This window comes from Galleria mellonella, unplaced genomic scaffold (assembly GCF_026898425.1).
Source record: "Galleria mellonella isolate WM207_F2 unplaced genomic scaffold, CSIRO_AGI_GalMel_v1 utg57, whole genome shotgun sequence".
Lineage (NCBI taxonomy): Eukaryota > Metazoa > Arthropoda > Insecta > Lepidoptera > Pyralidae > Galleria > Galleria mellonella.
This window is the reverse complement of record NW_026442119.1, coordinates 9,347,283-9,364,256: the sequence shown is the minus strand read 5'-3', so window position 1 is coordinate 9,364,256 and position 16,974 is coordinate 9,347,283. Positions and strand designations below refer to the sequence as shown.

Sequence of the window (16,974 nt, the reverse complement as noted above, 5' to 3'; positions counted from 1 at the left end):
ATCAGCAGACATATTAGGATTACTGGAGTCAAATACAGGAGAAAAGTCTGTAGATTCTATTTCTTTTACAACAGCAGAGATATCACAATGTTGAGAGAAACGCTTTGCAGAAATTGAATTTACTTTAGTAGTGCAATGGAATAAAATAGGAGCATGGTCCGTGATGAGTGAATCAAGAATGATGGTGGATGTATAACATGAAGCGCGCAGCATAACGTGGTCTAAACAATTGGTTTCTCTCGTAGGCAAAAGATGAGCTGGGAGCATTCCATGCATAGCAATCAAATTTAGATATTCATCGGAATTTGGGTCAGTATTAGTGGGTGCTATGTTGATATTTATATCACCAATTATAGCACAAGTTTTAAAGTTACTTAACGTCTTAAGTGTATTATCAAGACTTTTGTAAAAAGAAATTAAATTATTATATGACGGAGAACGATATATTGCTATGAGGGCAAGATTATTGGCATATTTTAAGATAATAGAATTTGCATCCTGAAACTCGGGAATTTCTACAGTGTACTGAAGACCGCTTTTAACATATACCACTACACCATCATTTTGTTTTTTAAAATTAGATTTAAAGGATTCATAGCCGGAAAGTATGGGGATATAAGGGGTTTTGCTCAACCAACATTCCGTTAAAATTATAATATCAATATTTAATTCTATTCTATGAAGTAATGTTATAAAGTTATCAAAGTTACAATTAATACTACGAATATTGACATGAAAAATATTTATTGAGTTTGTGTCAGACTTTAAATTTACAGGAATATCCTCGTAATATATAAATAGTGGCAAAAAACTGTAATAATTAATACAGGTTTGTGGGACCTTTAAATTTTTAAGAATAAGGGGGTAAAATGTAAAAAAATAAAATAGAAATATTAAACTCATTTCAACTGAAGTTGCTACAAAAATTGACTAATAAAGAAAAAAAAATACGAACATTTTTTAGCTTCTAAATTGGGGACATTAATTAAGAATCGGGTAGCAGATAAGATAAAATGTTCCGTCTTCATCGTGTTATTACTTTTTGCTAATATTATGCACCCTCTATGCATAATTTTACTTCATTATCCGCATAATGCATTTGTATAGTTCCTCCTGACCTTTACGGGTAATCAATATTTTTAAAAGGTTTAAACGAAATGAACTTATAAATTGTTATTTATTAATATTTAAAACACGATTTGATAATTTTTTTATGTAATATTAAATTTTCACACGTACCTACTTAATTATTACAAAATTAAAGTACTTGCCATTTTATTAATCGTAATGAATTTAAACAGTTTACGATTGAGTTTTGAAGGGTATGTATTAATTTTTATATAATTTATGTATGCATATGATTTTTAACATATCATATAACAACTCTTCAGTAATGAAAAATATTGGTAACAAACTAAATTAATCTAAGGCCTTGCTACTTTTTTTTACTTTTATAATAGTCTAATTGCGCAGTAGTTACAAGACATTAACCGGGAACATCCCCCAAATCCAAAAGATAGATTCTTTTATCCCCGACAAAATATTTAATTGAATATGAAATAGCGGGGCCTTATCATCTTTTGTGCTAAGGATTTGGCAGGATTCGTTCGTAGGGTGTTCCTGCAATATGTATTCAAGGCTCATACGAGTATTTAAGCTATACAGCCAAAAAAGCTTGGGGTTCAAGTTTTGTTTTGGATATTTTCTGCGTTAACAGATTTAAGGGGATGCGAGCATCAGGTGGTCGTAATTCTAATGAGTTATGGAATTACGATCGAGGTCTGAGCATGTATTTTATGTACCGTTATTGCCTGAATCTTAATGAAAATACACAATTCTAATGTACATAACTACACTATTTATTTACTACTTTAGCTTATCTTTTTGTCTGCTTCTTCATACGCGTGGATTTTAGAAGTAAAATAACCAATCAAATAAAACCACTTTTAGATAACATATCAAAATAAAATGTACATCAAATTATAAGTTAATCCTTCAGAAAAACAACCTATTTTTAGACGATACCAAGACTAACACCGTTTATTTTCAATTTTATAATATTAATAAGATACAAAGAAATAATAAAATATCTATACATGTATAAACGTGGTGTTTTTAAATATATACGTATACTACAACAAAACTCTAAGTAGAACTTCAATAATATTCAATACATAATTCTCTAACGTATGTCTCCGATTTCATTTAAGTAGTATTCAATTTTGTATTATCTTAAAAATACTGGAGAAAGAATCGCATATGTTGTATACCTATGACATGAGGCTATTATGAATATCAAAAATTTGCTGTTTATGCGCAATTGAGTAATATATAAATAAATATATAATAATAAATAATAATCTATAACTTATTACGTTAATGTAATTATTATATTGCAAACTTACGCTGACAAAGATTTCTACGAACATGTCACGTCTATAACATAATATATTTAAATATTATTGTCTCCCTATCTGTAAGCAAAACAAATTGTTTATTACTCTTTAATCTCATCACGCTATGATTTTATTCATATTTAAGGTAGTTTTTAACGAGTGATCTAAAAAAATCTTATAAAAGAATTGTTTTTTTAATAGAAAGAAATGTAAGTTGCTCTGCGGTAGGAGAATGTAATTACAATGTCAAAAGAAAAACAAAAAATCATGATTGTGAAATATGTATATATAAAATTCTAAATAAAAGATGCTTACATACAGTAGTCCTAAAAGTTAAGTACCATTAATTAATACTATTATGATAGGACAATTCAACGCCCGTAAAGTTGGCACTAATAAAACTAAACGATACAAAAGTATTACAGAGATCGTTCAGAGCCCAGAACCGGAAATGTCCCAGGAGAAAACGACCAACCTATGTGCCCCTGAGCCTCTGGAGGGCACAACACCCCGCCTGGGATTCAATCTCTTGGGAATTCGTGGGGTCTTAAAAAAATTAGTTTTACTACTGAATTTTACCCCTGCCTGATAATTCTGAAATAACTTCAAGAAGCATGTTCTTAATCTGATATATTCATTAATCTATTTACTAAACCAATTTTGATAAATCTTTTTTCGTCGACAATACTTAGTCCCATTAGTACTGTTAGTCTCGTTATACCTGTAATATAATAGTTTTCTAGTTTTTTAACCACTACTTCGTATGTGTATATTTCAGAAGTAGAAAACCCAAAAAATTGTTGTATATTCTTCTAAGTGGTGTATCAAAATGAAACATTATTTTGCAAGTCGATAATAGTAAAATAGACATTAGATTAAATAAAACTTGCCTATTTTTTTTTGATGGGTGAAAATGGTATGGTAACCCCACCTGCGCTAACGGAATACGCTGGTGGAGCACTAGTGAAGGGTAATAGATGAGAATGAAAACAGGTCAGTTAGCCCATCATGATGAATTCATCCGGAATTAACCATGATAGTTTCCAGGGAGAACCGCGAGGAGGTCGACCTGGTTGAGTATATTGCTAGCAATAGGATTCTCAATCTCCATTACTAACAATCCCTTTCCCCCTGAACTTGCCTATTAACCATATATACCTCGGTAACCCTACAGGTTTGTACTACATGTTTCCTTTGATATAACATGGATTTTGACATTTGCGCCCTCTCTTATCTCAGACTAAAGGCCTGAAAATAACACTAACAGTTTACAAAAAAAATATTAAGAAACAATAGATCTAGATATGTCTATATCTGTGAATATAAAATTATTAACTTTACTCGCGACTTCTTCGGCATGGACGAGATATGATCATTGACCGGGATAAAAAGTAACTTCTCTATTCTATATAATAGGTGCATTTTAAATTTCATAATAAATAAATAAACTGTTAAGGTGTTTATAAGTAATAAAAAAATAAAGGAACTCACTTTCTTATTTATAATATTAATAAGGACTGTGTTTTAAGCAACTATCAAAAGAAAGGCTTTAATATTGTTGCAACTAATGATACCATTCTCTTCTCCAAGTAAAATACTACTTATTGTGAAGCAAAATCTACTTCTAGACACATAATTCCCCATTCTAAATATATTACATTTTGAATCAAATATGTCTACAAATAATTTTGTCGTTCGTAAGTGATGTTGTACCATACCAAGTCGCTGTTTTGTATGGCGTAACATATATTTATATAGTAATATCAACTAAAAATATACTGGATAATTATATAAAAAAATCACTAAAATAGAAATGCAAAAAGTAATCGTTCAAAATAAAAATTCTATCTAATCTTTGCGAACACCATTTTAGAAGATTTATAGAGCAAACAAAATGCAAAAAGTTTGTAGATGCGAGGCAAGATGCAGTGCCCGGCCAACAGTACTGGCGTGATTTACATGAGCGACAACGCGACCAGACTGCGTTCTAGAATACTGTCTTACAATAAAAAACTAAACTATACAAAGAGCTCTGTATTATAAAAGTGATTTTATCTTTATAAAATCAAGCGGAGTATTAAAATTTAAGAAAATGAAAGTTTTGTTTGGATTATGAGTTACTAAATATTCTGTAACGTTGGTAGATATTTGTAATGTTGTTTATTTGTCTGTCTGCCTTCATAAATTTGCCAAAAGTTGTGATTGTCAATAGGTAAAATTAAAACATTTATGGGCATATGAATTGGGAGAGTATAAAAAATAATATTAAAGTAACAGAGAAAACATCTCTGAGACCGCGCTGTGCGTAGCCTTCAAGTTTCTAATGTATGAGGGTGAAATCTCTGTCGATGGCGAACTATGGTAGAAAATGACCGTGGGCTTCATGTTAAACATTTTTTTATGAATTATTATATAAATTATATAATATAGGTAAAACGAGTAAAAATAAGTATGCACTAAAGAAGTGTGATTTATGTACAATCGCAGCGCTCCGTTCTGTGCCAGCGTTTTATAGCTATTGTTATTCTTATTATTATGGCCACTGTACTTTTTGTAAACTAGACATTATACCTACTGATAGCATAGAAGTAGCACTTTGTGAGTTAGATACTTGTATCGTGAGTCATGTTATAAAAACGATATTTATATTTGGTATTCCAATTACGTTTACGTACTACGTATTACGTTTCTTCTTAAAATTATTATCTTTTCTGATATTTATTTGTGTTGAATTGATTTAAATATTCGATTTCATGTCAACGTTTTTTGATTCACCACCATACCAGCCCTTAACCGTCCACTGCTTAACTACCCCTTGGGGGGTTTTGCCCGTAGTTTCCATGCTTGACAGGCAGATTAGCAACCGTAGTCAGGGTATAGAGTATATTTTCGTTTAAACGTTTCGTTTTAAAGTTGAAACAAATTTTTAACGACCATAGTGGTGTAACGGTTAAAAATATTACCTCATCTTTCAAAAGTCGCTGGTTAACACAATACAAACATTGGTATTATTATATCTGCTTGTATTGATCTAGATACTTCTATATATAATAAAATATTTATTGAATATGGAGACTATATAAAAAAAAAATTAATCATCCGGTAGCAATTGATTGAATGATTTTCTTTAAAATATTCATCTTACTCTATTAATCAATCACTACAACTGCTGATTCTATAACTGAACTTAATGATGGTGTACATTTTCCTCCACAATACCATACAAAAGTCATTTTCCCAACAAAAACGGCCAAATTAATATGTTGTTTGAACATTGTTAAGTAAACATAATCATACGGGCACGTGTGGTGCGCACGCCACTCTATTCAAACTACGGGTCGCTCTATGGGATTTAGCAGAATCTCATTCGACGAACCATGAGTCAGTATCTTAAGACTATATCCAAACAGAGGGCGGCCAGATTGATGTTTTAGATATTGATATGATGGTGATTTAGTATGGGAACACAAATAATCCGGTTATTTAAATTATATGGCCTCGAGGTTTAGAAACCTGAGTACCTATAAATATCTAATATGAAATTTAATATACTAAATGTAATTAAGTAGAAATATATATGACAATACAAGACTTTTTAACAGTTTTTTTTTTAAATCATCACCTTCATATCAGCCGTTAACCGTTCACTGCTGAATATAGGCTAATGGTTGCCTCGCTAGACAGGCGGGTTGGCAACCGCAGTTAGGCTTTTAGTTATGTTTTAAGAGGGACGCTGTTGTTCATTCCTCGGCAATTAAGTTCCTTTAGTCGCCTCTTACGACATCCACGGGAACCAAGAGATAACCCATTTTATGCCGGTACCACACGGCCTTTTTTTAATATCATCCATTAATTATTACTTCCACACTACATAAGTATCCCCCATATACTTTCATAAGGAACGGTCTTGAGTCGTCAGCGTCCTATGACTTCTTGCTACACATTTAAGGTTATCGCTACATTTAGCGAGAAGAGGGACGGGGTCGGTCGTCACTACGTTTGTCTATATGCGAGTATAGTTTATTTGTATATTTCAAATTCATTTTAAATTGCAGAATGAATTTGGATATATAAAAATCTAATACTAAAAATTACTAAAATGGGTATTTTCGATGATTCCTCTATCGCTGGTAAAATAATGACACAGTATCGAATGTTTTAAACATAAACTGTTGTAAAAATTTTGAAAACTTCAGTCCTGGAGTAACAACGTGTGATATTTCGTCTCGTTTACTTTCTTAAAATTCATATAAATTCTAAGATGGATCTTAGTACTCTTAGAGGTAGTGCGTGCGAGGAAGGAAGGTGAAATATCTGTGATGTTCACTGAGCATTTAATTTCACTTGGCAACAGTTATCACATTAAATTAATAGCTTGTCAAAGTAAATCGTTCAAATATCGCTGAATAGTTGTTCGATTGAAGTTGTATTAAAAGTTAGTATCCACTTATTAGGTACTTGGACGCGTTCCAATAGGAATTTGACTAAAAAATTTGACATTATGATCAAATGACTTTACAATATACGATATGTTCATTGTGAGAATTGGGCACAAGTAGACTGTTAGATCGTCACTAGCATCAGTGGTATTTAGATACCACTGATTATTATAATATTTAAATATTACAGTAGATTATGAGAAACTTTACGAAATCCACTTTACTCTTCTATAGTGTTATACACCGTATTTATTTATTGTACTGTTTTTATTACAGAGACAATTTGTAATAAAAAAAAATCTTAGTCGTTCAAATATTGAATATTTATCAATAAATTGGTTACAAAGTGTAACCACTTCAAATGAGGGATGCTCGGATATTTTTCATCGTACCAAAACAGAATGTTGCGTGTTCAGTTCGCATGCACTGCACGGCATTAGCTGATTGCCCGTGTGCCCTCAGCCTAACGTTTTAATACAATTAAATTGACCGCGACTCTCTATTATCCAAACGCCATCTTTCCATCGCCAATTTTACTCAACGACTGTTTTGCGTGTCATTCTTGTTATTTAACTTAAGTATCAACTTAATAATTCGGCATTTCATTAATAATAATAAAAAGTGTTACGCCTTATCATTTACCGGGGATAAGTACCCTACTCTAAATTCTGTACAGTGAATTTGTTATACTATATTTATAGTAAACAAAAAAATATATAAATATAAATGGATTATACACAATATAATTATAAAAAATTCTAAGGTTCGTCCGCATTAATAAATCGACCGTATTATAAATGTATCTAAAATACGCATATAAGATGCTGGTTACATTAATAAGTGAAATTCTCATCCTTTGTTTGGGTAAATATCTAAATTATCTGAATGGTACTACATTCTGCAAGTCTATTGAACTATATATAATTCGGTCAACTAAACTAGTTCGATCAAAAATATTAGGAAGACCTTGACTTAGTAGTGGAATATTATTTATATTAAAAGATTGCCATTTTCAGGTCAAAGTGTAACGTAATCTAAAGTCAACAAACTACTACATTTAGGAAATATAATAGTAATACACTATAAAGAAATCTCTTTCCTGTATACTACCTTTTCTACACATTACCACCCCTCGAATTATAAAAATAAATAAAAAATATTTTTAGCTATCCAATAATTCGTGGACCGCTGTGTTCGACTTCTACTTGAGTTTCATTTATTAATCAAAATAGGATTTGTTTATACCATAAAAGTGGTAAACAAGAACAATTCTAGGAGCGTCAAGTGTGCGTTGCTGACCCTGAAGAAACCTTTTTTAAAACCCCTATACTGTAGTCTCTAGAGAAAACTTCGGCAAAGAGATCATGAAATAAAATATGGGCTACAAATCAATTATAATTTTACATTTTGTATATTATACTCCAGTGTTATAGTGTTAACCTAATAAACTAGCGATCCTCGATTGCACTAAAGAACAAACGCACGCAATTCCGTTACTCTTAGTTAACAACGTTCGGCCTAAGTTAATTATGTTCGCCGTATAAATCTTTCGTAATTGGCCTCTTGTTTCACAACACTAAGAGCTTGGGACGTGTTGAAATTATATATGTGAGGTGCACGACCAAGTTTCATGATGTTTTTGGTAAATTATGTGTTAATGGAACGATATCTGGTAGTACCTATAGCGGTAACAAAATTAGGTGTAGGAAATGCGTCGTATAGTTACTTTGGTACATTTAGAAACTACTATTTTATAGTACGTATCCCATTCGTAATAAGGCAAAATAAAAAATATTTTAAATACTCAACCTTGAACTAAATATATTTTTTTAAAAGAAACATCAGAAATCCCGTCTAACTTGGTTAGTATTTCTATATATAATATTAGATTACTTATCTATATATATTTATCATTATACTAACTTTTACACATAACTTCGTTCCTCTGACCGGAATATGGAATAAAAAGTAGGCTCTGTCGTCCATTCGTACGTATACCAAATTTCATACTGATTATTTAAACCGTTAAGGGGTTAAGAAGTAACAAAGAACAAATAAACAAACTCACTTTCACATTAATAGTATCACTATGGATAAATTCTCAAATAAAATAAATAGTTTACCTTTAACAATTCACACATGGACAGTTACTACATACTATTGAAAAGGAATGCTTAGTGTCAAATTAATGGCACATGCCTTTTCGAAGGGATTTAAACCGAACAATTTATCAACCCCTTCGGAACTTCAATCTGATCTAAAATTTTGTGACACCGCAAACAAAAGACGAACTCGACACCCGCTGCCGAACTAACGTGGAATCATATAAAATTGTAACACGAGATAATGGTAATGATTGTGCTCAAACGCAATGCAATTTACTGACCAGGGGGCGTGTGGATTAGCCCTAATCGGGCGGCGGCGATGACAATCTGCCACGTGGGTGCCACGTGGGTGTCGCGTGGATTGCCGGGACAGTATACTAGGTGCTAGAAGTGGTCGACGGGTCGGTCGATTCTTAGTCGAGAAATAGATTATTTATTTATTTATTATATTCGCATATTTCGCTTGTTACAATTTTTTTATATTTGAAAGTAGAATAGTTACTCCGCTTGCAATATTCGTATATGCTAGTGGGGTATGGTATAATGAAGGATGACAGATGAGGATGAAGTCTGGTCAATTAGTAGATGAATTTACTAGAAATTAACTATCACAGTTCCAGAGAGGCCGCGTGAAGATCGAACTCATAGAGAGCACTGCTAGCTATAGAGCTACTGAAGTTCATTGCTTGCAATCCCCTTTCTTCTACTGACTGTGTAATCCAAATAATGTAGGTAATACGGAACTTACTAGAAGATACTATAATGTATTTAAAATGAAGTCCATTAGAACATTCTTTGCAAAAAAGTTTTTTTTTTTTGTTATCGCAATGGTAGATTATATAACTATGTTAATAAATTTCTAACATTTCTCTTTGTACAAGATATTATTGTAAAAATATAATCACTGGATGGTTGTTAAATTTAGATTATGAGGATACAGAAAAAAATCTGAGATAAACAGGATAATATATAAGTACAATGTATTGGGTAAAAATCAAATTCACTACTCACACACATACAAACACACACACACACACACACATACACACATATAAACACACTCACACATACACACGTCTTTCACGCCACACGTAATATAAATCAATAGTACGTACATTCCAAAATATTATTGTGTATTTTATCATATTTTTGTATTTAATTTTGCCTTATCATGATGGCAATTAGTAATATATTATTGATGTTTATTTCTGAAAAGGAATCCTGGTGATCTAAGATACAGACAGCTCGCTGCTTAATTTAGACGCCAGTCTCCCACAACTATGTTTAGTTTTATATTATTGTTGCCAATTAATGTATAATATGATTGTGGTGGAAAAATAAAAATTATTATTAATTATTATTATAATATTATCAAATTATAAAGCAAAATGTTTTAATAAAATTATTGTTTTCTTACCTGTTTCGTTACGGAATCTATGAGTCGAACAAAAATATCTTGTTCTTGTCTAATACCTGTAAACAAAAATAAATGTTGTAATATCCAACAGGCCTTTGATAAAAGAAATTTACGGAAAATGGTTTTCTTTTTTACATTCGATAAAAACCTTTGAAATAAAAGCTATATTTGTATTATTTTTATATTTTTTTACACGTGGGGAAATATAAAAAGTCTGCTTAGATCACCTATAAATTTTCTATAGATACATATTAAAATTAGTAAATGGTAATAATAAGACCTCTTTATTATTTTTTCTTAATTTAGTTATTACACGGAAACCTGACTTTTCAATTCGATGAATACAAAAGGTTTTCTCGAATTGTAAAGTCAGGTTTCCGTGAGTTAAATACGCGGAAATCTGACTCTGCATATAACTAATAAAAATTTGTGATATGAAAAGTCAGCTTCCCGCGTAAATGTAAAATTCAACTCAATTCGAAAATCGATACACAGATAAAAAAATATATTTTTTATTGCTTCGTTTCGTACTAAATACTAATATGACCGCAAAGTTACAATACATTTTATTTACTCTTCGTAACGCGCAGACACCATCCTTATTTGTCGCCTACTCCAACACACTCAATACAAAGTGTATCACTAATTCTGTCTCGTATAAAACATTAACATTTGCACACAGTAGCAATAAAGATCGTAGCCGGCTACGGCGGGTTACGGCGCCACCGTAGCCTCTACATAGCACTATTTGTTAACCCCCTGAAATTACCCCCACGGCAGTTTCTTACTGTTTCTTTTGCCTTTTCACGCGATCTAAAATAATTAAAACACAGGAACATCTGTATATATATACATACTTATATATTCTAAAAATAGAGTATTCATACTATTTTAATTTTTTTTTCTAATGTGGACATATTTAAATTAGAAATATACATGTAAACCTACCTATTATTATATAATCATAAATATTTTTTCTAAAATATATATATATAAAAAGGCCAATGCTCCCCACAGCATGTCAATTCGACAATAGATAGTTATATTGTAACAATAAAATTATAATCACGAATAATATGATAACTATATTAATTTTAAATATTAATGTCAAGACTTCTCATTTAAAAGCCTGCTGTCGTACCATGCTATTATTAGAAGTATCTGCTTTGTTAATTAATCTGACACTACGAAATACGCTAGAAAGATTTTAAAATTGCATTTTATTATTATAAATTAACTTATGTATTTGATTCTACTGGAATAATTTAAGCTTCTTAGTCTTCGGTAACGGCAATGCATAAAAGATATCATAAGCGATATAGTACACTTTATTATGTCTATGGTACTGTTTATGTCTATAGGTAACAGTTACCACTTGCCATCAGACGAGCCAAAAGCTTGTTTGGATTCTAAGTTTGCATTCTACGTTGCATAAAAAATTTCTAGTCCACAACGTTAATCTTACGTTTGACACTTTTTGAAAAAATATCAAAAATGTATAGCTGGAATAAGAACCTCCTTTTGAAGGCTGTTAAAAGTATTAGAATTTTTGCAGTATGCTTCTCAAGCTCTTTAGTTCTTAAACGTATATTAACGAAAATGTAAGTTGCTGGTATATTCGTATATTTATAATTAGGCCTATATATTAAAGATTTCCATTATAAATAAATAATTTGCATATTTATATTGATAGGTGTCTACCTAATTTATTATTTAAGAGCCATACAAAAGGTCCAGTCATTTATAGTCCAAGAGCTAGTATACTCTATGCCAATTTTCCATTATCTCGCTCTAAAGGCCAAGACGGCAAATATTTACAAAGCACAGTGTACATTGTCTCCGTGCTCTGCTCCGAGCTATTGGATTTGGTATTGTGATTTTATATCAACCGTAATGCAACTATATAAGGGGCATTATAGAATGACTAATTTGATATTCATTGTAACATTATGTTATTAATTTGAAATTTTATCAAATGTTTTATTTAAAATACGTATCCTACTATTATTCTCGCGCAACTTAGTTTGTATGACCAGAATTTATCAATTAATGAGATTAAATTAACCTATATCCTTTTCTCATTCCGTATCCCAAATACGTAATTACCAAATTTAAATATTATTTGAGTCGCTACTTTCACATCTAAGTATATAAATAAAAATCGATTGCCTAATGTATGTAAATGCATTACTTCAAAATGGCTGCATCTATTTGGCTAATGATTTTTTTTTTTAATGTTTGCAATTATCTAGTTTTTTGTAGTATGTGTTATTATCGCGACATGGTTTGTATGATTGAAAATATTTGAACCGTGAAAAATTTTGGATAAAAAACTCAATATAAAAAAGTGAGTTAGGGTGAGGAAAGATTTGGTCTTAATTTCTTTATTAGTACACCTATCTGAACCGGAGCGGGCAACTACTTCATAATTATAATATAATTAAACATTATATCTATTTAAGACATGTAATTTATTCTAGCAAATATTTATTTTAAGAAATCTGAATAAAGACAACTTTCACTTAATTTTATGTGATTATATTTTAAAAAGGTCGTTTACCTTTTTATTGATAGTTACTTTAATAGTGATAACGACATTATACGAGAGAAATGTGTTTGCGATGCGACAATAGGATTGCGAAGTCACAATGCCGCCACCAACCGAGGCAATATTTGCACAATTCCTGATCTATTGCACTGAATATCAAATGTGCATTGCTTATAGGAATATTCCACAATGCATCACAATATTGTGTCCTTTGTATATTACAATATAAAATAAAACCAATTCAATACATTTTAGTAACATTGACATCTATTAACAAACCTTTATAAAGTTCTATATTTGTTTTTGTTTTTTTCAATTCGTGCAATGCAATGAGGATTTAATTTTTTTTGATGGGTGAAAATGGTACAGTAACTCCGCCTGCGCTAACGGGATACGCTGGCGGAGCACCAGTGAAGAGTGATAGATGAGAATGAAAATAGGCCAGTTAGCCCATCATGATAAGTTCATCAGGAATTAACCATGATAGTTTCCAGAGGGAACCGCGAGGAGGTCGACCTGATTGGGTACATTGCTAGCAATGGGATTCTCAGTCTCTATTACTAACAATCCCTTTCCCCCCTGAAGACTGAATTAAATTGTATGTATATACTTTTATCTGTACATGTATATTATTACCTAAATATATATGTTACTCTAAAAATATCGACATTGGGAAATCTTAAGATTTACCAACTTGACTTGATAAATGCAAGAACTTTATAAAAAATAATAATTTGTAGGTAGGTCCTTTACCGAATTAAACCTAACGTACATTTTTTGCAATAAATACGAACACCACGTACTAAACATGTCTAAGTCATGTTTGTTACAATAAAACACGAATTGGTGGTAAATCTACAATTTACTATATTTACACCAAATACGTAATAAATGTCAAAAATAAACATAAAATTAAGACATATATAGTGTATCGTGGTTAGAAAGGTATGTTAGGTTAAATCCTAGGTCAGATGTAGTGAAAACTCCAAAATGATCTTTTTATTTATAAAATCCTTACATTTACCAACTCACGTTGGTTGGTAAATTCTAAGATTTACAAGTAAAACCTAAAATTTACCAATGTATGAGCTTTTACAGTAATACACACATAATTTAATAAGAAATGTTAAATAAATAAAATTAAATAATTATCGTTTACTTACCATTTGCGTAAAGTAACTGCAGTCTATATTGAATTCCATTGTTTGTCTTCTGACCCTCGGCTTCCTAGAAAAATATTTTTTAGACAATAATTAAATAGTAAAAATTATAATCTACCCTAAACAATATTAGTGTACATTTAATATAAACATCGGAAAATAATTCTAGTCTTGTACCACGTGATTACAATTATAATTTTATAGCTCAGGGAATAGGCAAATTAAATAGTAAGAATATGACGCCTTTATAAATAACTATATCTCGACAGGATAATTTTACCATTACAATATGGGTACATATTAGGGAAATAAAATGTATACAGTTTATGCAATGTTATGATATCATCATGCAGTTCATTCTATGCGACCATATCAAGGAATTTGAAAATTTTATACTATAAAGTATCCTATGATACTTTTATGGTAGGTACTTAATCTTTTATGATATTTATCGACACTGACATTTATAAAATGCATTTTTACAAAATGTTACACGACACTAGAAATAATTATTTACTTTGTTGCGTTATTACTTCTTGATGGTTGCACAGATTAATTTTACTATTTCATTATTATAAGAGCAGTGCTGAATCTAGATAAAGTAGCGCCGCTCTATGGCATATTAACAAGTTCCCGCCAAAAATTCTTTTCATCATGTATTACTTTTTAGTAATTATTAACTGCCAGTTGCATTCTTAATAAATTATAAAACACGCTTTGATAGAAAATAGGACTACCTATGGTAAAACAATATATTATGGCAAAAAATGTTTAGATGCTATAAAAAAATATAAATTATTGCTAAACAATTGTAAAATATATATTTATATATTTTGGCGCTGTTGAACTAATAAGAATAGGTATATTGATGTGTTAGTATTTTGTCTAAAAATTCGACCTACATTGCCGCCGTCCTTACAGTAGGTACTTAGTTACCATACCATACGCAGCTACGAGTACGATATCGTAAAAACGTGGACACGGGTGTTTACCTTGTGAATAATTAATTCGACAGAAACTAGACGTGTGAACGCTCTAGCGGTTTTGCCATTAACCTGCATAATCTATGTAACTATGTACATATATCCAGAATTAAAAAAAAATTGAAAATTCATACAAATACCTTCTGTTATCTACTAATAGTAAAAAATTATGAATTTTCATAGATTAAATGCGTATCATCCAACTTTATTTCAACTTTATTCACATACATGTTGTTGTATAAATTGTGAATAAACATTAAATTTATCAATCAGAAAAAAAATACTCCAATATGCCCAATATTGCCTGTATGCCCTATATACCAGTATCCAGTATGCTCTGCTCATATTGCTAAAATAAAAATCAATATAGAATTTTTAATAATTATTTATCAATAAATTAATTTAATTTATCAATTAATTATAGAAAGAGAATGCACGAGGTACCTACTATTTTTAATCTATGAGCAAAATCGTATATCATAGATTAAGAATAGTAGAATAGTAATCGATAATCTCTTTTTACATAGTAAATTATGGATCTGATACTGTTTTTTTATATGAAATAATAAAAGGAACACAATCCATTCTACCTAGTCTTCAAAGAGTAATATATCAATGAATAGAAAGCAATTGCACAGCAAAACGATATTTCAATACTTTCGATTCGAAATTTGAATTGTATTAAATAAAAAAAATATACACATAATTTAATCTAAACCCCATCTTTAGAGCTAATATAATAAGATTAATATACTTTTAAATTATGTTGCTAAATCAATTATTCGTGTTCTCTTATCCTTGATAATGTGCATAAAGTTCTATTATGAGTAGTATTATTATCAATAAATTTTAAACAATTTTTTGGTCAGTTGAAATTTTCAATTAACGATTTTAGATTAATTATTACTAAGCTTTCTTTTGGATTGATAAGTTAAAATTTATCAATCCGGAGGACAGTTATAAATTCAAATTTTACATTCAGATACTAATAATATTCACTATATTGTCAACTATTAACAAAAGGTCTCTGGTCTCCTTGTGCATTAAAGTCGTGAGTATATTTTAATAGTCTCTAAAAAGCTTAAATTAAACCAACTCGGCATTTTGTTTGTATCACATATTTTACAGGTTTTTTATTACCACCAACGCAGCGTATTATGTAAATAAGCTATTGTACACACAATAGACATCATGTCTGAGTGATCCTGATTAATGGAGTCCTGACTATCATGATACTGATCGCGTATCAAGGATTAAGGATAAAATGGAATACCACTTAGGTATAATTTTGTCTTTCAACATAGAACTGTATTAGGTAGGTACGTACGAACGTACGTATGTATATGACTTGTACTCGTAATTAAAAATAAAATTGGATACTTTTAATTTTATGTATTTTTTTTCTTAAAAAGACTTGCTTTTTATTTTATGAGGGAATTCATAAGTGGTCTAAAGTATTTTTTAAAAATAATCAATTTCCGAGCAAATGTGAAATATATAATTATTCATTATAATTTAAGCTTTTATCTGCGACTTCATCCATGTGATTTTTTCTGATCTCCATTAATCATAAAAATACATGTATACCTACATATACAAGTTATGATATAACCTAAACCAACCAAGTGGACCAAATTCAAATACATTCGCCTATTTATATTGATTAAGTAACAAACATACATACATATTTATAAACTTGTACATTTATAATATTGGAAAAAAAAAATATATATCAATTAAATTATTCTCACCTGATCCTTCTCAATGAAGCCGATAAAGGCGGTCCTCTCGATTTCGACGGGTTGACCGGCTCGATCGTACAACGCCACCACGAAATGGAAGAAGTTGCTCTTGCGCAGGTTACTGGGCGGTTGCTTTTCGAAGTGCGCTCGACCCACACCCACGCTACTGATGAGTTAAAAAAAT

At 30.6% G+C, this 16,974-nt stretch overlaps 1 protein-coding gene across 6 annotated transcripts in view; it reads right to left on the bottom strand.

Annotated features, from left to right (window-relative positions):
* LOC113509847 (transcription factor collier) overlaps positions 1-16,974 on the bottom strand; it is an 87,066-nt gene that overhangs the window by 57,772 nt on the left and 12,320 nt on the right. For all 6 annotated transcript variants that reach the window (XM_031910909.2, XM_031910914.2, XM_031910910.2 and 3 more), the window contains exons 3-5: positions 16,800-16,956; positions 14,069-14,132; positions 10,358-10,413 (exon numbers count right to left, since the gene is read on the bottom strand). In XM_031910909.2, coding sequence (XP_031766769.1) covers positions 10,358-10,413; positions 14,069-14,132; positions 16,800-16,956 — 277 coding nt within the window. The remainder of the gene's footprint in view (positions 1-10,357; positions 10,414-14,068; positions 14,133-16,799; positions 16,957-16,974) is intronic.